The 21,680-nt window shown below is 43.6% G+C and overlaps 1 protein-coding gene across 18 annotated transcripts in view; it reads right to left on the bottom strand.

Annotated features, from left to right (window-relative positions):
• Positions 1-21,680, bottom strand: part of RIMBP2 (RIMS binding protein 2) — a 359,110-nt gene that overhangs the window by 123,733 nt on the left and 213,697 nt on the right. For 16 of the 18 annotated variants that reach the window (XM_083150314.1, XM_083150342.1, XM_083150332.1 and 13 more), the window contains 2 exons: positions 12,785-12,889; positions 4,289-4,339 (listed from right to left, as the gene is read on the bottom strand). In XM_083150314.1, the coding sequence (XP_083006440.1) occupies positions 4,289-4,339; positions 12,785-12,889 (156 nt within the window). The remainder of the gene's footprint in view (positions 1-4,288; positions 4,340-12,784; positions 12,890-21,680) is intronic. The other 2 variants (XM_083150351.1, XM_083150360.1) reach the window with 1 other exon arrangement.

Here is a 21,680-nt window from a genome sequence, read left to right as displayed (position 1 = left end):
TATCACAGGCATCCAAGTGCCGCCCCCAAACATGTGCCACCCCTAGGCACGTGCCTCACGAGAAATTCAGCTCTGGACTACGGGGATTAATACAGTTTCTGCGATGCGCGACCACAGTTTAAGTAGCGACAGGGGCCGTGATGGGGAAGTGACCGATCAGTTGTAGGCGGGAGCCTGCATTTTATGGGAGTTGTCTGGACAACGTGGCTTGTGTGTTCATAGGGAGGGCTCTGGATGCAACAACTAACATGGCCAGCTGGCTGCAGCTGGTGACGTATGATCACAATAGTGATGTGCCAGCAAAATTTTGTGGGCACATTGCAAGGCATGATCTGCCAGGCACAACACTACAACCCAAGCTGAATTAGGCACATAGTTAGCATTAGGAACTAGGGGGGTAAATTTAAGATTAGGTACTAAGGGTGGTGGGGGGCACTTAGGCTCTGTGGGGGGCATGATAGGGTTAAGGTGGCCATACACATGCAGATTTATCTTCAGATCTGGCTGGTTGGAACAAAAACATGGTTATGGATGAGAGCAAATGACAGTTGACCATTTGCTTGGAAATGCTGGAAAACTGACAAACTGTCACTTATCCATAACCATGTTTTTCTTCCAACCAGCCAGATCTGAAGATAAATCTTACTAGTGTATGGGCACCTTAAGGCTGCAGACTGGGAGGGTTAGTGGTATAGCATATTTACTCTGACATCAGCATTCGGAATGCCACTGTCGGACTTCTTGATGATGGCATCCTAAGCACCGGTATCCCATACCCAAACCATATAAATTGCTTTAGTCTCAATTAGTGAAACAGCTATTTTTTTATATATATATATATATATATATATATATATATATATATATATATATAGCACTGATCTCCTATTTCTCATTGCAGTAGACTGGATTTTTCGCTAACAATGTTGCCTACATCTGTCTTAACTATTCTGGACACCACCTTCCACTATTCTGACATAGAACCATATTCAGAGATTAACATAAAATTTATATATCCATAAATATTTAATTTTATTTGATCTGCACATATCTCAGATGCCTGCAGTGGATGTCTTTTACTTACGATGCCTCCTGCAGCTTTTGCAATATTATGCACAGCCACTGTGTCATTACTGTACAACTAATAATTAGCCCCATAGACACCCAGCTTCTACAAGACATCTCAGAGGCCGGATGATTCCTCTAAAACAGGGGACACATGGCTGTATACACAGAGGACAGAGGATAATTGTCAGTGCCTTTACACATGCCCTACTGAATTGTCCCTTTTGTGTTTGTTATGTGCATGTGGTTAACTGCTAAACAAAATGATCAGCATTCTTCATATACCATACACTCGTGCTAGAAAAACAGAGGCAGCCACTTCAATTTCAATTCATGCTACCTCACCAGCGCATTAAATGGTATCTTCAGCCTTTCTCTGCCATACATTGTTATATACTTTACAGTGTAGATGGAAGTATATAAAGATGTAATCAAGTTTGAATGAGGCTTGATAGTTGGTGCAATAGAGATGGTCAGACCAAAAATCAATCCAAAATTTGGGTTTTCACATGCAATAATTTCAAGGGTGAAAGGCAATAACACACTCAGTCTAAGGGAAGACATTGAGTATGCATTATTGCTGTGGTTGACAAAAAAATCTGGATAATTGTGGACAGTGTCACCTTACATGTATTGTAACCATCATGCAACAATGCAGCAGAGTTACAAAATGTAATTTGTAACTACAAGAAATATCAGTGTTTGAATACTGCCATGTTCCTATCATCTAAAGGGAATGAGCTGAAGGCCAAAAGTCATTGTATCAATTATTTTGGGCATATAAACAATTTATAAGAGTGACACAAACACACAAGATAATGGACCCAGTATGTCAACAATAGTCCGGTAGCCCTGTTATGGTGAAGGCTGTTTTCAACTGGCATGCAATTTCTGTGTTATGGTGTAGGGGGTGTTCAGCTAGCACCTATTATGAACCCTAATATATCTGTAAAGATCACCAGTTCATGTCATGCATTTACTCAGGCTCTTTCAGCATGACAATGAGCCACTGCACATGTATGTAGACACCACATTTTAGCAGATTTGCCCCCTTCTTTGCCATCTTTAAACCCAACAGAACATCTCCCTTACAATGTAAGCTTTCTTGCAGGGCCCTATTCCCTCATGTGCTTTTCCTATTCTTATCTGAACTATCTTCTACTCCATTTTCCCTTCAATTAAATTTATTTCATAATATATTTATTTCAGTGCTGTTTGCTGATGCAGTTAATTTGTTTTGAACTGTACGTTTTGTCTATTTGTTCATGTACTCTGTACTATCGGCCAGCACCTATTCAATCCCGGCACTTTCTTGTTAGGGCTCGCTGCTGCAGATTCGGTTCTTTGAAAAGGCAAATCCTGGGAAATGTCCGCTAAGTTTTACAATTACCGTCCGTTTCTGCCTAAAAAGATGTGGATTCCCTGATCCTCAACTTTTCAGACTTTAATATAGTTTATGAAGGTCGGAAAAAATTAACAACAGTAAATAGATCCAATTGGAATTCGATCTATTGTATGCAGAATCTACTGATATTTCCGACTTTGAGGGATCAAATATCCGCCTCTATCATAAAGACTACTGAGATGCAGATGAGCATCTAAAGGTACCAGAAAACATGTCAATGTACACTAGAGTGAAACATATGTATGACCATTTGGCACTTCCTTGGGACTGTTGGAGGAGAGAGAAGGAGTAGTTGTGGGAATGGAGCTGATTTTTGTCTGGTGAAAAAGAACGTCACCTTGTATAGTTCCTGCTATCAGTTTATACATTGAATGCACTTTCACTATTATTTTAGTTCTTTTTATTGAAAATACTGTATAATTATTAATTTAATAAAAGCCTTTTGATTAAAAAAAACTTGGCAAATGGAAAGCTCTGAAGTAACCATAACATCAATATACATGCAAATTATATCCATTAAATAACTACAGCACAAATATTTAATTAAATGACTTATTTGGCACAATCTATTGTACACTACAATGCTTTAGCTAGTTCAGATTATGATTTGTACAAATAATGGAATGTATCTATAAATAAGAAATAAGGGAAATTTTGTCTTCATTTGTTTCTTACATCGTACTTTGTATTCTACGCTTCCTCTCCTACTTTATCCCTAAGTGCTAACGTTGATGTGATCGATACCTCAAAATATCCGCTAAAAATGCAAATACAGCCAATTCAATTAATTGAAGATTAGTTAAATATTGCTCCCAAAAAAAGAACAGTCGCTGTGAGCAACGCTGGCATTTTTAGTGGATATTCTGAGGATCCCTCACAGCAATGTTGGCGCTCAAAGGGTTGAGCCTCTTGTGTCAAATAGTTAAGAGGGGGTGTTGGTAATTATATAATTCTGAATGGAATAGAAAGTATAAATTTGCGTACAAAATTCCATGGTACAGTATATGCTTAAATATGCCAAAAAAGGGAAATATTTACAGCGAAAACAAAATGTTGTTAATGCATGATTTCTGTAATGACGTTTTGAAGAAATTCAGGTACTTATGTAGTATCTGGGCTGCCGATTTTTTGATTGTATGCCTTAAGTTAAGGCATACAATCAGATGCGATGCGATGCGATGCGATATCGCATCGCATCGCATCGCATCGCATCCGATATCGGATGCGATGACCCGATTTTTCCATAGGAATCAATGTTAAAATGATTCCTATGGAAAAATGGGTCCTTTTCATACCCCTACTATCCAAGTGGGCATGGAGTTGGATATAAACCTGTGGCGAGCGTAGCGAGCCACCGAGCCCGAAGCGTGGCGAGCCCCGCGAGGGGACGGTATTCGTCCCCTCGCGGGGCTCGCTTCGCTCGCCACGCTTCGGGCTCGGTGGCTCGCTACGCTCGCCACAGGTTTATATCCAACTCCATGCCCACTTGGATAGTAGGGGTATGAAAAGGACCCATTTTTCCCATTGAATTCCATGTTAAAATGGACTCAGTCCATTTTAACATTGATTCCTATGGAAAAATCGGGTCATCGCATCGCATCGCATCGAATCGCATGGTCGCATGCGATGCGATGCGATCTCCCGATCCGACCCGATTTAGAAATCGGCAGCCCAGATACTACATAAGTACCGAAATTCATACCCCTTCACTGAATGAACTGTGTTTTTGGAACTGCTAATTGCAATATCCTGTTCTACTGTATGTACAGTATGCAGGGTGAGAAGGAATCTGACAATTACAGGTACATTGCCCCTTACCTCTAGCAGCTGGACGGCACCCTCATGCTCTTTCTTGGCTTCGACCTGGGCCTTCAGACAAAGAAGATTGATCAGGATAAAAGAGTAATAACACAGGACTTCATATATAACCGTTTTCAATAATAACCGTACGTAATATATCACAGGTGGAAAAAAGTAACATGTGTTGAGCACTGCACAGTACTGCTCGGGTCAGCTGCTGGAACATCTGTCATACCTTCATCTCAGATAAGAACAGTAATTTCCTCCCCTGACGTTACAGTTATAAAGCACTTATTGTCCTCTACCAAAAAAAGAGTATAGCAAATATCAGATTAAAAATCAGCGCACCATTTATCATCATGAGCAAAATCAATTCCCGACTCAAATCATGGTTGCATGGAAACAGAACTGGAATTAGTTTACTTTCCCTTTGAATAAAATATAGCACAGCTTAAAAGCTTTTAACCCTTAAAAAAACTAAATGGAGTCTAAATGTGTAACTTTAGGCTGTTGTGAAGCATGTTTCCCAGCTACCTGCCTGCATAGAATACCCAGCATAGACATGTGTTATTCATCCTGCCGTAAATGTATACTGCCTATCTATACTATACTATATGTACTTTCAGGTGAGAAGGTTAAGTTATGAGTTTATATACATCATTACCCTATTTTCATGGTGCCAATCCTGCTCATTGCACATTCAATAATACTGTAAGAAGGGTTTCAGAATGACTAAATGAGAGCTTTAGGGGTGTAGTATTCAATCCATGCCAGGCGATTAAAACGGCAATGTTTCACTGATACGTATTCATTCACAGGCTTTGACGCCCGTTTTTGAGTATATTTTTTCGCCTATGCCTTTTCATGGATGAAAACTAACCCAAAATCATGTGAAAATGCCTGCAAATTCGTAAAAAAAAAAAAATGTGGATCAGCAGCAAATTATCAGAATAAACTTGGCTTTTGCCCGTGCCGGATTGTTCACCCAGGCAAAAAAAATCGGCAGGGAGATTGAATAACGCATATCATATTTGCTTTAAAAATGCCGTAAATTGCCATTTTGTTTTTCCCTGTGCAAAATATTTGTCAATGATTGAAGACCCCCTTAATGTTCTGAAGCACTATATTGTAAACGGATTCAAACGACAAGACAATTGCGACTAATAACACATAAAATACTGTAGGGTAAGTTATGGACCATATAAACCAAAGAAAACTACTATTTTGATCTTTAAAAAAGTAATTATTTTTTTTGTATTTCCCTCAAATTATTATTATTATTATTTCTCAGTTATATCAAAGTAATGTCATAAAGTAGATATGAAAATGAGGGGACACTGTTTACAACAATTAACACAAATGATTTTATTAATTTGCTTGAAGTGCATCTAGAAAGGTAGAATTATACTCACCGATAATTCCTTTTCTTCCTAGAGATCCCATGGCAGCCAAGACCTTGGGATTTCATCCCTCTCCCTTCAGCTAGACAGGTTGTTTTTTTCTAGGACCTCCCCCTTCCTGCATAAATGGACTCTCCACCCCTTCCTTCTTGTCTTTTTGAGTGTCTCCTTCCTTAGGTCCTGAAAAAAACACAAGGGGCGGGCAACTAGTGGCTGCCATGGGATCTCTAGGAAGAAAAGGAATTATCGGTGAGTATAATTCTACCTTTCTTCTACGATCCCCATGGCAGCCAAGACCTTGGGACAATATACCAAAGCAGAAAGAGGGAGGGACACAATACATGCCAGAAAAAATATATATTTAATCAATCAGAGCACTGTTAAGAACTCGCTCTCCAAAACATGATTTTGACACATCCAGCGCATAATGCCTGGAGAAAGTGTGCATCGACTTCCAAGTAGCTGCATTACAGATATCTTTAATCGAGGTTTGAGCCTTTTTCGCCCACGACGTCGCCATGGCCCTAGTGGAGTGTGCCTTTATAACAGCTGGAACCTCCTGACCTTCCTGTTGGTAAACATAAGTAATAAGATCACGAATCCATCTCGCCATCGTCTGCTTGGAAGGTGACATCCCTTTTCTTGGACCATCGGAGATCACAAATAAATTTTTCGATTTTCTTATATCAGCCAGTCTCTGTAAGTAAATAGTGATACCTCTCACTAAGTCCAGAGTATGCAACTCTTCTTCTATTTCCCCTTTAGGATCTGGATAGAACGAAGGAAGAATAATCTCCTGATTAAGGTGAAAAGTGCTGACGACTTTCGGTAGGAAATCAGGATGAGTCCTTAGAACCACCTTATCTGTAAATATCTTCAGGTATGGTTCTTCGATGTACAACGCCTGAAGCTCGCTGATCCTTCTTGCGGAAGTGACCGCCACTAAAAACAGAATTTTCCAATTCATATATTTCAGAGAGATTTCATTCAAAGGCTCAAATGGGTGTTTCGTCAGTGCTTTTAGCAACAAGTTCAGATCCCACGGAGCTACTAGCGACCTGAGTGTTGGTCTCATTCTTTTTACTGAGTTGCAGAATCTCTTTATAAGATCGTCCTCTGACAACTTCCTACTTAACAGTACACTCAAAGCTGATATTTGGACTCTCAGCGTAGAGTTGGCTAAGCCCGACTCGTATCCTAAATACAGGAACTGTAGTACTTGGGCCGTAGATGAGAGAGTAATGTCCACATCTGAACCTCTCCATCGAATGAAAGCCTGCCACACTCTATAGTAGACTAACGATGAAACCTCTTTCCTTGCATTAAGAAGTAGTCTTACTACTTGGTCCGACAGCCCTTGATTCTTCAATATCCCCCTCTCAATCTCCATGCCTTTAGCGATAGTATCTCTGGATTTGGATGTACTATTGGTCCTTGATGTAAGAGCCCCGGAATGATGGGTAGCTTCCAGGGTTCCTGTACTGCCAACTTCAGGACTGTCGGAAACCACGATCTCCTCGGCCAAAAGGGGAGTATCATAATCACTTCGACCTGATCCTCTATGACTTTCTTCAGGACCCTGTGAATTAGAGGGAACGGAGGGAATATGTAACCCAGTCGACATGTCCAACGTACTGAAAACGCGTCTACTGCAGAGGTCTGGTAGAGATAGTACCTTGAGAAGAATGTTTCGACCTTCCTGTTGGAGGATGTGGCCATCAGGTCTATGTCTGGAAGGCCGAATCTTCTCACGATTTCTTGGAATATCGCCACATTCAGTTCCCATTCGCCTGGCGAGATCTCTGTTCTGCTCAAGAAGTCTCCTAGGACATTGTCCTTTCCGGGCACGAATACTGCTGTCAGTGACGGAACGTTTTCTACCGCCCACACCATAATTTTTGTGATTATCGTCATTAGACCTCTGCTCCTTGTACCACCTTGGTGGTTGAGATGTGCCACCACCGTGGTATTGTCTGAGAATATTCTTAAGTGATTTCCTTTTATTCTCTCTTGGAAGTAATTGATCGCCCTCCAGACAGCTTCTGTCTCCCTCCAATTGGACGACTTCTGACTCTCCTTCTTTGACCACTCTCCTTGAGTCGCCAGACTGGCCATATGGGCTCCCCAGCCCAGCGAACTTGCATCCGTAGTGACTACCAGAAACTGCGGGAGCCTCAGAGACGTTGCTCTTCTTAGTAGCTCTGCACTCGTCCACCACGTAAGAGAATTTTTCACTTGGAAGGAAAGCTTGATCTTCGTATCTGGATCTGTCTTTCTCTTTATATACGGGAGAATTGCCCACTGCAGAGATCTGAGTTTCCAATGAGCCCAGGGTACTGTCCCAATGGCTGACATCATCATCCCCAGAAGCTTCAAACATGCCTTTAACTGGACTTCTCTTGACAGTCTTATGCTTCTGGAGTTTGACCGGATCAACTTGGCAAGTCACACCATTTCAGAAACAGCTCATTTTTCAAAGGATACATCCGCTCGACTCTGGCCAGTTTCCCTTGCCTTTTGTCAAGATTGGACCATTCTTTCGATATCAGGTCTTTCATCACCTGATGAACCGGGAAGTGCCTATTCTTCTTTGATCTATCCTCAAACAATATATTTTCTCCACCTTCTGGGAGAGCTGGCTCCTTCACATCCATAGTCTTATATATAGCCTTTAATATCTTTTCTACATTGTCAAAGTTAAAGACCCTAGTCTCCTCCTTGATCTCTCCTTCTTCTGCCGAAGCATCTTCCACTTCTATTACTAACTCCTCTGACGAGGCATTATCCTCGCTGAAGTCAGTTTGATCCCTGGATCTCTTGTTCCCTTGGTTAGAGTCTATAAATTCTTCTTTGGACACGAAGGATTTCTTCATCCAGTCCATGAGATCCTGAATCATTTTGGGCTGCACCATAGTCGGCGAAGTGTTAGCTTCACACTTCCCACACAGCGTTTTCCCTTGCACGCTAGAAAAGGCTGTATCACAGACCATACAAATAGCCTCAAGGTTATTTTTCTTAGACGTCTTCTTTCTTGGAACTGTATCAGGCTCCTTAGGAGGCACACTATAAGAAATCCAACGAGAAAATTTTTTTTTTTTTTTTTTAAGATAAAATAAACGCTAGTCTATCTAATTCACCAAAAACTTTCTGGAGCTTACCTCGCAGGGGCATTATCAGATATTTGGGGGGCAGGCAAATCCATAGCAGAAGCAGCAACAAACCTGCATGATCCACATACATATTTTAGTATCATGATATCAATCCATAAAGCAGCAAAGAACACCAGAAAAAACTGGATTTCAAACTTCCATACCTTAGAAAAGACTTCTGTTCGCTTATAGCAGCAGGACAGCACACACCACTCACCCAGACCACTGCTGGGCTTTAAATAGCTGGGCAATTACAAAAAAGAGCGCCAATTCCCGCACAGCCCTGCTGCCTTGTGGGAAATGTAGTCCGTCTGGCGCTGACCTTTTCCTTAGTATGCTGCGCCTTACGAGTATACCTCAGCGCTTCATCCCCCCGCTAACTTAAAAGTTAGCTTTCATTACCTCCGCGTCTTGTACGGAGACGCGATCTTCTCGCCTGCCGCCGGGGATTCTGGGGCTTGTAGTCTCTTTTAGCCGTCCGCCGGAAACACGCGCCTAAGCGCACTGTATTGTGGTCTCTGTAGTTGCCGCGCGTGCGGCGTCTGTGTTTGGATGAGGGAGGTAATCAGCCATCGCTCCGTCCTGCTCCACGCTGCTCTGCTCCAGCGTCTCCTGCGGACTTACAAACTCCTGAATGCCGCTCTGAGACCCCTGAGCTGACCACATCACCTCTCAGGTACCTATATGTTTCATGGGCAGATAATACCTTCATAAGGCCACGCTCCCATACTGCACTTCCCCATGTAATGAACCACTGCACTATAGTAAGCTCCACTGAAAAACAAACAAACCTATCCTCCCTAGTCTAACTGAAAAACTAGGAGACAGGAAAAAAAGACAAGAAGGAAGGGGTGGAGAGTCCATTTATGCAGGAAGGGGGAGGTCCTAGAAAAAAACAACCTGTCTAGCTGAAGGGAGAGGGATGAAATCCCAAGGTCTTGGCTGCCATGGGGATCGTAGAAGAAATACAATTACCTATGACAAGTAAAGGAAAGGGGGCCTGATTCAGACCTGATCATGAGAATTCAGCCGCCACCCACACAGAAAGAAACCCGACCTGTGCAATCTGCAAATGATTTGCGAAAATATCACTTTTAGCTTTCCTCTCGCAAATCCATATGCAATTCCAGAACTAACTAATCTTTGCAAATGTAAGTTTGACCCTACCAGTCACCTGCGACAGACTGATCGAGGCTGGTGCTGATATCACAAAACCTCCCTTAAAATGCCTGGGAATTCATTCTGACACTCCCAGAAAACGTCAGGATACCGCCCCCAAACACCGGCTTGCGATAACGATCCATACGCTACTTCTGTCATTGTCTGAGATGAGATCACGCATGCATGCTATGATCTATATGCACAACCAATCATTCGATAATCACTTGATAATCACTCTGCAAAATCGCACATCAGTGATCAACTCTGAATAAGGCCCAAGGTTTGGTTTCCAGAAACTCATTTTGCAGTAAGGAAAGGCTCCATCCATGCTAGGTATCACGTGTGCAAAATGAAACCTTATTTAAACAGTGGCAAATGTGGTGCACATTCACATAGTGCCAGGAATGCCCCAATATACAAACTCAGCTGAACCACTACAAATGCCCACCATTTTTTGGGTATTACAGTGATAACATGCACTACTGAGTGTAGCGCGTAGTTATAGCATACTTGAATACAGCATACTTCAGCCATCTGAATGATTAATGGATTGATTAATTACTTCTAGGTCATTCATATTTTCTTGTTTATTTCAAATTGCCGTCATACTTAAAAACATACTGTTTGCTTAACGTTGCACAAATATACATACACATACTTATAAATAATACCTTTTATCATTGTAGCCAGCTAATAGGTAACCTCAAAACAGAACTACGGAGGAACTCTGGTGCAAAGTGCAATACAAGTCAAAAAATCAAGAACATTAATTAGGACACAGTGTTGTGACATGTCTATTCTCCTCTTCAAAGAGATACCATTGTAAGCAACAAGTTCACCCAGGGGTGTAATTTCATCTCACTCGCCCGGAGCAAGTTGGCGTTTGGTTTAGAGTCCAGCAGCATTGCTTGCTGCAGCGCAGGCTGAGTGGTACCAGGCAGGACCCCTATTGCATATGTTAGCAGGGATCATGGTATAGAGTAAATTAATTAACAGGTGCGCTGCAGAGCTCCTTTGCAAGAGCAGTGGTCACACTTGGATCCCGCTGTGAACCACACAGGTGCTGCTTTACATGCATGTGCCCCTTCAGGGCTTAGAGCCCTTTATTTATTTATTTATTAAAAGTTTCTTATATAGCACAGCATATTCCATTGTGCTTTACAAAGGGGACAGTGATACAACAAAACAGGGTATTTACAGACAGTCAAAATGTAGGAGAGCCCTGCTCGCAAGCTTACAATCTATAGTATGTACTATTTGCCATTGCCTCTGAGTACACACAGTTCATCCTATCTTAGTCCAACCTCCTACCACTTTATTAAGGGCCTAAATTAATCATAAAAATTACTAGGGTACTTGTGCACTTTCACGGCTCCCATCGCATGTCATCGCATGCCATATGTAGTGGCATGCGATGGCATGCGATTTTCCCGTGTTTTATGCATTTTTATAAAATCGCATGCGATCTCATGCGATGCGATGTAATTTTTAACAGAAATTATGGACATGAGTTGACATCATGTAAAATGCACCCCAAATGTCATTTTTCACACTGTACCACCCCTACTATCAACGCAAACCCGAAGCGTGGGGCGGCGGTACGCGTCCTACGACCTTTTCATACCCCCACTATCCACGTCGGCGTGGAGTTGAGAATAGAAAGTGTGGCGAGCGCAGCGAGCCCGAAGCGTGGCGAGCGCAGCGAGTGGACGCGGATTCCTTCACAGGTATCCGCGCCCCCTCGCGGGCTTCACAGGTATCCGTGTCCGCTCGCCACACTTTCTATTCTCAACTCCACGCCGACGTAAATAGTGGGGGTATGAAAAGGTCGTAGGACGCGTACCGCCGCCGCTCGCCACGCTTCGGGTTGGCGTTGATAGTGGGGGTGGTACAGTGTGAAAAATGACATTTGGGGTGCATTTTACATGATTTCAACTCATGTCCATAATTTCTGTGAAAAATGACATCGCATCAGATCGCATGCGATCTGATGCGATGCGATTTTTCCCTGTACGATGCACATCGTGGGAGCCGTGAATGTACACAAGTACCATTACTAGAAATTGGGGCTAACTCTATTGGATTATTTTTTTTTTTTACATTGCTGTGAGAAATAACTGGAATATATCTTTAAAAATATATTAGCATTAAATAAATTTTGTAAATGTAAAAAAAAATCTAAACATCCAAACTTAATTTCATCTAACTTTTGAGAGAAAATATAAAGCTGAAATAATATAAACATTTGTAAAACTGGTCATAAAACCTTGTTTAGCCGCATAATTGCATTAACTGGATGTACTGCACAAATTGTGTGTTGAAATGCAGTATAAATTACTATTTACATAATAATTTTCTAAGGTCTGCCCAACATGCATGTGCACCACTAGAAAGAAGAGACAGAATTTAGAGAGGAAGAGAAGCCACCAGGTACGGGATCTTACACCATCACCAAGTCTGGGATGGAATGGAGCAGGGTGGGGGGAAAATAGCACAGAACAGGAAAGGGGGTGAAAGCAGGAGAGAGTGAGAGGCGGCAGCTCAGGAGACCTTAACTAAAAGGATTAATGTTTTGTACCTAATGTGTATAGGACATTGCGGTAGCCTTGTTTACCCAACAAAAGACCTTTGTAAGTACTGTAATTTGTGGAAGCTACTGTATGAAGAATCACAGTTCAGTGGCTTATAGGCTTAGACTGGTATTACTTTCTCATACAAAATCCACATTTTCAATGAGCAGACACTGCAGTGTTGTCCCTTATACCTGTCTGTGACAGTGAGTTCTATCGTGATTTGTCTCTTACCTTTTGTAGAAGGTCAATCTCCTGCTGCTTTGCATTGAGAACAGCCAAGGCTTGCTCATGCTCTAATTCCAGCTGTTGCCGCCGCTCAGCAGCCTCTCGCATATGCTGTTTGGATGAACACAAATGACATGTGATGCATCAGCCAGGAGAGAATATCTAAAAGCAAAGCAACCAAACCAACAAATCCAGTTTTCCACTCTCAATCAGGGGTGGGGTTAGCACGGCAGGGGGAGGGGGGGCAAGCCAGAGAGATGCTCCCCTCTGCCAGCTATCCCCTGCTGCCAGGAGCTCATCCCTGTCGGCTAGCCTGTTCCCCAGAGCAGCACCAGCTAGCCCAATGCCTGGCTTGGCTGGCCTAAAATGGCCTACGCCTTAGAGACGACAATCAGGGCACCCAGGACTACCCGCACTTTTTCCTGTCAGGGGCCAGTGCAGTGTGGGCGTCTCAGTTTTTTTTAATATTTGCATGCACAGGGAAAAACTCTGTAGCACCATTAGCATAAGTTTGCAGATGCGACTGCAGAAAACTATACAAGGAGGTCACAATTGCATCCATCTAGAAATCAGGCCATATGAGGAGGGATCCCTTCCTTTGTCAGACCACACCCCTTAACAGACTCCACCCCCCAGTATTTTCCAGGCTGGTTTTCCTTCCCAATCCATCCCTGCCCCAAAGAGAGCAGCAGAAAGGAACACTTAGGTCTTTGTTTTCTTGTAAATATTTAGGAAACAGTAACAAATGTGTCACCCATGCCTTCATGTTTGTTTTAAAGTGGCCAAACATCAGGAAAATTTGTAATCTTTAAGATTTCCGACACAATTTCCCTTGAACTCCCCGGCACCTTCACAGACACACCATATATCTTATATGTGTAATTTTACATAAGACCGATCATAAAATCTGCAACTCCCAGTACACCGGGGTCCTTACTAGTTGCTTCAGATCATGTGTGCAGCCCATAAGATCATAACATGCGCCTCACGATCTGCGGGTCCGTGCATTGGATTGTAATCATGCCAAAACACTCACGATGTGCACAAAAACACACTCAATGCATCGTACGAGCCCTCGAAATCGTGCATTCGGCCCTGAAATCATTCTAATGTATGGCCAGCATTAGTGATAAAGCCATCACTTGCTAAGAACTAGTATGACTTCACAAGCCCTGTCAGAATTATATTAATTAGATTATTAGTCGGGAGTACAGGAACAATTTGGGGTGATTCTGGTTAGTCCGCCCTGCCGAACCCCCGCATTAGCATGCGAGGGGATGAGTAATGAAGACGCATCCCCTCGCATGTCTCCGCTGCAGGAGAAAGCATTCGATGGTCGACGGCCATCAAATGATTTCTCCTAGCCTTGCAAATAAAAGTCAGTGGGAAATGACTTACTGTATTTGTGTGCGCCAGGACAAAGATGGGGCAGGCAGCTGACGTCCTGTGATGTCAGCCATCCGCCCCGGAAGACATCGTCCCGTCTGCGTACCCATGGTGAACCCGGCCACCGTCTGCCCCGATGTATGCGAATGACACAGTGATAATGCAAGTCGCCAAAGCCATTCGCAAAGAAGGCCTGCACATGTGCATATTAGACCATGTGCATGTGCAGGAACAGGAGCAAATTCTCCCCATTCCGAGGGAAGCTGAATGACCGCCTTTGTGCACATCTTATATTCAGCATTACACAATAGAAACGCTCTTCTAAGCAACATAAAAAAACAATCAAATCTAAAAAGATACAATACATATATTCATACACCACAAATACTGTACCACAAAATAAGAAAACTACTATATTAGCCATGCACATAGAAATAGGATGGTTCCCTAGAAGCATTAATTTACAGACCATTATACATATATAATCCCTTATATCCTTGAGAGACACAGGTAAGTTTGCAGAATGTGAAATCAATATGATTAACTTCTTTTTCTGGGTGGTCTAAATATTAGAGTTGTTTACTTATTGATACTGTATAATATTAGCAGTCTCAGGATAATTATCTTAGTCACAGTGAGCTCTGTGATCTCCAGCAAACAGACTTGGAGCCACTTTCCTTGTGAATCATATTTAGAATCAGAATCAGCTTTATCGGCCAGGTGTATTGACTGCCGCTGGGTTTGCCCAGAGCAACGGGTGGGGGGCAGACGGGCTCCTGCAGTCTGCTGGAGGGCAGCAGCCGTGGCCAGCAGGCTGGAAAACCCTCATTGTCTTAGCCTGGTGATCCTGCTTGGCCCGGTGTATCATCGGGAAGGGGGGGAGTAGGAAGTGGCCTGCCGGCCGATAGAGATTGAGTCATGCCGGGGGCCGTTGCTGATGCCGCCACCTGTCCCGGAAAGGGGGTAGTCACATCCTGGGCCGGGGGACACTCAGTAGTCCTCCTCAGCGCTTCCATCCTCATCCCTGTCCGCCTCCTCTGTCCACTTATCCGCCAACGTCTAGGCCACGCTTCTCTCTCCACCATCTCGGCCACGTTTCCACTTCTCCTCCAGGGGCTGAGGATGGGAGCTTGGAGGTCAGAGCTCCACTAGAATGTGACCATCCCCGGCCCCCACCAGATGTCAGGAACCAATCAGGGCCGGCGCCACCACTAGGCAGAGCTAGGCATTTGCCTAGGGCGCCGGCCACTGGAATGCGGTAATGAGCCGCCAAGGAGAGGTACCATAAAAAGCTGGGAGCACGCAAGACAGACAGTGGGCTTCCCTCTCCCTCCTCCATCCCGCCCGTGAATCAACGCTATCCCCCCCCCATGGACACGGAGGCTGCGGGCACACCGCCCCCCCCCCCCCCCCCCCGGAGCACAGGCCCCAGTTGCAGTATCGCGCGCAACCCCGCCCCCCCGAAGCGCCGGCTGCAGTATCGCCCAGACCCCCCTCCTCTCGGAGGCGGAGGATTTGCCGGGGGCGTGGGGGAGGCTTGCACCGGCCCTGGAACCAATATATGACAAGACATCTCACTACTACATTTACAGTATACAAGATATATTCCCAGGCTTTTGGGAAGACGGCATCCACGTTTTACATGTGTCAGCGTTAGTATCTTTATTTCATATTATTATAGAAGATACTGTATATACTGTAGTAATTCCTATGCAACACTAATGTGTATAATACCGCTTTCAGACCGCACTCCGAACACGGCTTATTGCCGTGTTCGCGGGGCCTAAACACGGGTCACGGTGCGGTCTGAAAAGGCCACCACGGGTCGAGCAACACAGGTGTTCAACCCTGGTAATGACCAGGGTTGAACACGGCTATGACCCGTGTCAAGTGCAGTTTAACGGGTGCCTGGGTCGAGCGACCCGTGTCCCGTTCACAGTATGGAGGAGGCAGCACTGTCAGCTCCAAGTACTTCCTCCTCCCGAGCCCCCGATGACGCGCCGCCGCCCAGCACCGCCCCATGTGACGTCACCGACTCGGCAATATGCCGTGACGGTGTCGGAACTTTCAGACCGCATTGCCGTGTTGCTCTGGGGATGGGACCCGGGTCCTAATCCCGTGTGCGACACGGCATTTGCGGTCTGAAAGTAGTATAAGTCTGTTGCAGGGTAGAGCAAAAATAAAGAGCACATGAAAATAGACATCTACTGATCTTCCACTTTAAAGGTTTATAATTACTAGTACCCCTTTCACATCGCACAAATAACCCGGGTACAGCCCAGGTCCACAGTGGTCAACATGCGGTGTGAAAGGGCCTTTTGAAAATACCAAGGTCCAGCTACCTAGAATTCCGACCTGGGTTAAAAGAATGGTTAATCCCAATTCGGACCTGGGTTGCTGTGCAATGTGAATAGGTAACTCGGGTCCTGTTCACACTATAGGGAGGAGGCAGAGACAGCTCCAAGCACTGCCTCCTCCCCTACTCCACGATGAGGCGCTGCCGCCATACCCACCAATAATGTCACGCTAACCGGGTCGCTATAGAGGACCTTGCATGGAAAATGCCAGGTTGCTCCCGCGATGGACCCGTGTCCAAATACTGTGAGAGACCTGGCATTTGCAATGTGAAAGGGCTATAAGACTAATATACCTCTGATTGAATTTTAATTTTCAAAATATATCAATAATAATCTTTTATCCTAGGGGTGCCGTGAAAAAAAATGCTGATACTCTAGGGTGCCATGATTCAAGAAAGTTTGGGAACCACTGGCTTAGACATATATGAGTTATAGGATTCGCAATGGCATGACTTTATGTAATTGCTCTTAAATGTATGTTTACACATTTAAACGTTGATTCTGTGCCGATACCATAATCAGTCAAGTTACACAATGCAAGAAGATTAGTGTGGACAGACCAAATAGAACGTGGAACGGAATAAGGGGATTATTCTATCAAGCTTCATAACAACTGAAGCAAAAATACACTTGTAGAATAAGCGTGTTATAATGATAACTCAGAAAATTGTCAGTAAATAAGTGTAAGATCTATTGTGATTGTAGAGCAGATTTGGCTGATTCCAGAAACCTTCCAACATTTCAAAGATCTGGCACTAATACAGGGTTGCCCACTTTTAAATGCTCCTCTCCGGGAGAAGCCCGGAGAGGAGACTTTCAGCAGGAGTTCGGGGGCGGGGCTTAAACGTGACATCATTAAGCCGCGCCCCCATGAAGGAAGTCTACTCAATTTGCCTATCTCCTTGGAGGGGGCGGGGCTAAATGACGCGATTATGACAATTTAGCCCCTCCCCGGAGATCTGCAGAGTTAAGGTAATTTAAACGCCGCGGTCAGGGGGGGGGGGCGCAATCAGGGGGGAGAGAGGGGGTCCCCCAGAATCCGGGAGGGTTGGCCACTTTTCCGGGGGGCCGGGAGGGTGACCCGATTTTCGGGATCAATGGGAAATGTGTTATTGAAGTCTACATTCATTTGGGGATTTTTAAAAGATGAACTGCTCGCAGCTGGGAAAGCAGAGTCTTTCCAATGTGTGTCATTGGTTATAAGGCAAGTAAAGCTAATCTGAATCCATTCACCTTTAGTAGAAAGGGAGTGGTATAGCTCTCAAACAATGTCTGTCAAAAGATTGACAGTCAAAAGGTCGACACTGAGAAAAGGTTGACCATCAAAAAGTTGACATGTGGTCATTATGGGTTTCTTTGTGTCCATGTTGATACTACCGCAGGTGGGCGACAATTAATATACTGTACGGCTTTGTTTGCCATGCTTCGGCTCAACATACAGTACTTTATCATTCCCATTCTGAGTCCACATGGATAGTAAAGCCTGAAAAAAGTCCCTACATTTTTATTTTTAAATGATGGAAAAGTCATGTCGACCTTTGCCATGTTGACCTTTTGTCAATGTCAACCTTTTGCTGTCTACAGACATTGTAAGTCCTCCGGATCCCTAGTATAAAAGCCCACAACGATCTCCCTAAGCTCGAATAGTGGCTATGGGTAATGTACCTCTCTGTATTCTATCTATTATCTTCTAGAAGGTCCTAAGCTACATCCACTCTGAAAGGGAATTCCCGTCTGCATAAATAAACCCCTATGGGTTTAATTCAGACTGACTCACAAAACAAATTTTTTCTCCAATGGACAATACCATGTGCACTTGCAGATGGGAAAATGTAAAACGTATAGGAAAGAGTTATGGGCCCTACACACATACCAATATGCAGGCATTTTAGATTTTTTTTTTTTTTTTACATGGCTGACATGTCTTTCATTGGGTGATGTATTCTTTATCTATTTGTATGTGTTGCCTTACTCTGTATCCTACAGATGCAGTTTGTTCATTACGTAGCAACCCTGATTGTTTATCCAAACTACTGGATACGCACCCTGCTCAATAGTCACCCCCCTGTCCCTAACCTAGTCCGCCCCAATCCTCTGTCTGCCGTATTCGCCTGAGAAAATGTCTTCATTCTCCCTAAGTTATGTCCGGGGCTGAAGTGTTGGAAAGAATACTTTATCGCCTCCTAAATACAAGGCAATCCTTTATGGTATTTTGTAGTGAAAAGAGTAATATAATCACAGATTGCACTGAGAATTACCTGAAGTATTTACCTGCAGTGGATCTTATGCCAAAAGCAATGCTGACCGCACTAATGGGGAGATGGATCAAGTATTGGAGAGAGATAAAGTGGATAACGTGCACCAAACAACTAATCAGCATTTCTCATTTCAAAGACTGTAATAAATAACAGAAGCAGAGTGACTGCTATGGGCAACTTATTAACTTTATCTCTCCCTTGATATATCTTCCTCCAACGCTCTTGTGAATAATGAATGAATGAATGTGTGTGAATCCCACAGCTAAATTCTAAAATCTGGTGGAAAAACCAATGCCAGGAGAGTGGTGGCTATAACTGCAAAAAAGGAGGCTACCAACTCCATATAAAAGTCCATGGTTTTGGAATGAGAGGTTTGGTTTCCCTCATGCTTTTTTCCATGCAGTAACTCTTTATGTTACAGAATGTCCTAGTTTATGATTTCAGAAATTATTAAAAACACAAAATAATAATAATAATAATAATAATAATAATAAAGATTCCCCAAATACAATCAAATCCCTTTTGTTTTTCCATGTACCATGTTTTGTCTAGCACTGGGGTAGCCAACCCAAGTCCTCGAGAGCTACCAACAGTGAATGTTTTGCAGGTCTCCTCACAGAATCACAAGTGAGCTAATTAGCTCCATCTGTGGATCTTTTAAAATGTGTCAGTGATTAATGAGTGCAGCTGTGCAGCAGCTAGGTTGCCTGTAAAATGTGAACTGTTGGTAGCTCTCGTAGGCTAGGGTTGGCTACCACTGGTCTAGCATAACACTACCGGTGAAAAACGCTTGGTCACATAAAACCTGTTTTTCATCTACTCAGTCTGCTGTTGAGATAAATGTAGTCTAAAACATAAAGACAGACAGAAACACACCTTTCTCTGTGCAATCAGAAAGTTAAAAGGACAATATCTACATATGGGGACTATTAAGCTGTGGTTTTAAAAGTGGCTGATTAAAGACATTATCTATACACGTAATAAGCAGTTGACACTTGATATTGGTGACAGCCCTTGATTAAAACACTTAAAACCAGTGGAAAACTACACATTTCATGCATGACAAATGTCCTTTCTGCCTTTGTGCATCAAACATCTGTAGCCTGACATCCCACGTAATGACTGTCAGTAAATTTAACCCAGTGTGTGTTGAACTGTACAACAGCAATGTGCAGTATAGCACTGCAGTGTTTTATTTTAAAGTTATTAAATATGACATTTAAATATTTAACATGTCCTAAATTATAGAGAGTACATAGGAAAAGCAAATCTGATTGGGAACTGGCATAGTACCTCCCTAAAGCTCCCTGGTCACTAAACTATTCATATAGATAGTTTAGAGCTGGGGTAGCCAACCCTAGTCCTCGAGAGCTACCAACAGTGCATGTTTTGCAGGTCTCCTCACAGAATCACAAGTGAGCTAATTATCTCCATCTGTGGATCTTTTAAAATGTGTCAGTGATTAATGAGTGCAGCTGTGCAGCAGCTAGGTTGTCTGGAAAATGTGAACTGTTGGTAGCTCTCGAGGGCTAGGGTTGGCTACCACTGGTTTAGAGTTTGTATAATTTATAATGTAAGGTCTATTTTTTGTGTATTATCTATCTAGATCAGCGGTTCTCAAACTGGGGATATGGTCATTAGGTCAACACCTGGGGTAGCCAACCCTAGTCTTCGAGAGCTACCAACAGTGCATGTTTTGCAGGTCTCCTCACAGAATCACAAGCGAGCTAATTAGCTCCATCTGTGTATCTTTTAAAATGTGTCAGTGATTAATGAGTGCAGCTGTGCAGCAGCTAGGTTGTCTGGAAAATGTGAACTGTTGGTAGCTCTCGAGGACTAGGGTTGGCTACCACTGGTCTACACCAACTAGGTCGACAAGCATTGGGTCGAAACCATTAGGTCGTCATGCAGCAATTTCGACATGAGTTTAGGTCGGCATAAGTCAAGGTTGACATGGGTCTAGGTCGACATGACATTAGATCGACACAAGCATTAGGTTGACAGTCAAAAGGTCGACATGGGGTTTTTCACTGTTTTTTTGAGCCAACAGGCAGTATTTCATGCCCTACCATCGACTAGGTCAGGCATGTCCAACGTTGGCCCTCCAGATGTTGTGAAACTATACATCCCAGCATGCTTTGCCACATTTTTGCTATTAGAGAATGCTAAAACTATTGCAAAGCATGCTGGGATTAGTAGTTTCACAACATCTGGAGGGACAACCTTGGACATGCCTGGACTAGGTCGTGGTGGGAGAATTAAATAGTGTGCCTAGTGTATCGAGGCACTGTGCCTGAAGCATTGCGAGCGGATGCGGTGCACTTCAAACGGTGTCCATGTCGACTGTGTCGACATTCGGGTCAAAAACAGTGAAAAACCCCATGTCGACCTTTTGACTGTCGACCTTGCCCATGTCAACCTGATGCTTGTGTCGACCCAATGTCATGTCGACCTTGACCCATGTTGACCTAGTGGTGTTGACCCAATGCTTGGCGACCTAGTTGGTGTAGACCTAACAACCCACACCCCTCAAACTGTGGGTCCTGACCCCAAAGTGGGTCCCGACCTTCTCAGCATGGGGTCGCGACTGCATGTTGTTGACAATCAGGCTGATGACTTTTCTAATCTCAGTCAGTGATGTGACTCCTCCACAAATGTCTATATTAGACTCCTCCCATCATTTTGTGCCTCCACAATGCTGCCATGTATGTGCCGTCTGCTGACTACCCATGTGATGTGATGACCTTCTGCAGTAACTTGCTGGGTCCTGTCATTATTTTTATGTATGATGGGGTCCCATAGCAAAATAGTTTGAGGACCACTGATCTTACAGCTGAGGGTAAGGGGTGAGAGACTGGCAGTATGGGTATTCTAGAGCAGTGGTATTCAACTCCAGTCCTC

This window comes from Crinia signifera, chromosome 1 (assembly GCF_055691185.1).
Source record: "Crinia signifera chromosome 1, ASM5569118v1, whole genome shotgun sequence".
In the NCBI taxonomy this organism is placed as follows: domain Eukaryota; kingdom Metazoa; phylum Chordata; class Amphibia; order Anura; family Myobatrachidae; genus Crinia; species Crinia signifera.
The sequence above is the reverse complement of the archived record's forward strand: the minus strand, read 5'-3'. Positions and strand labels throughout refer to the sequence as shown.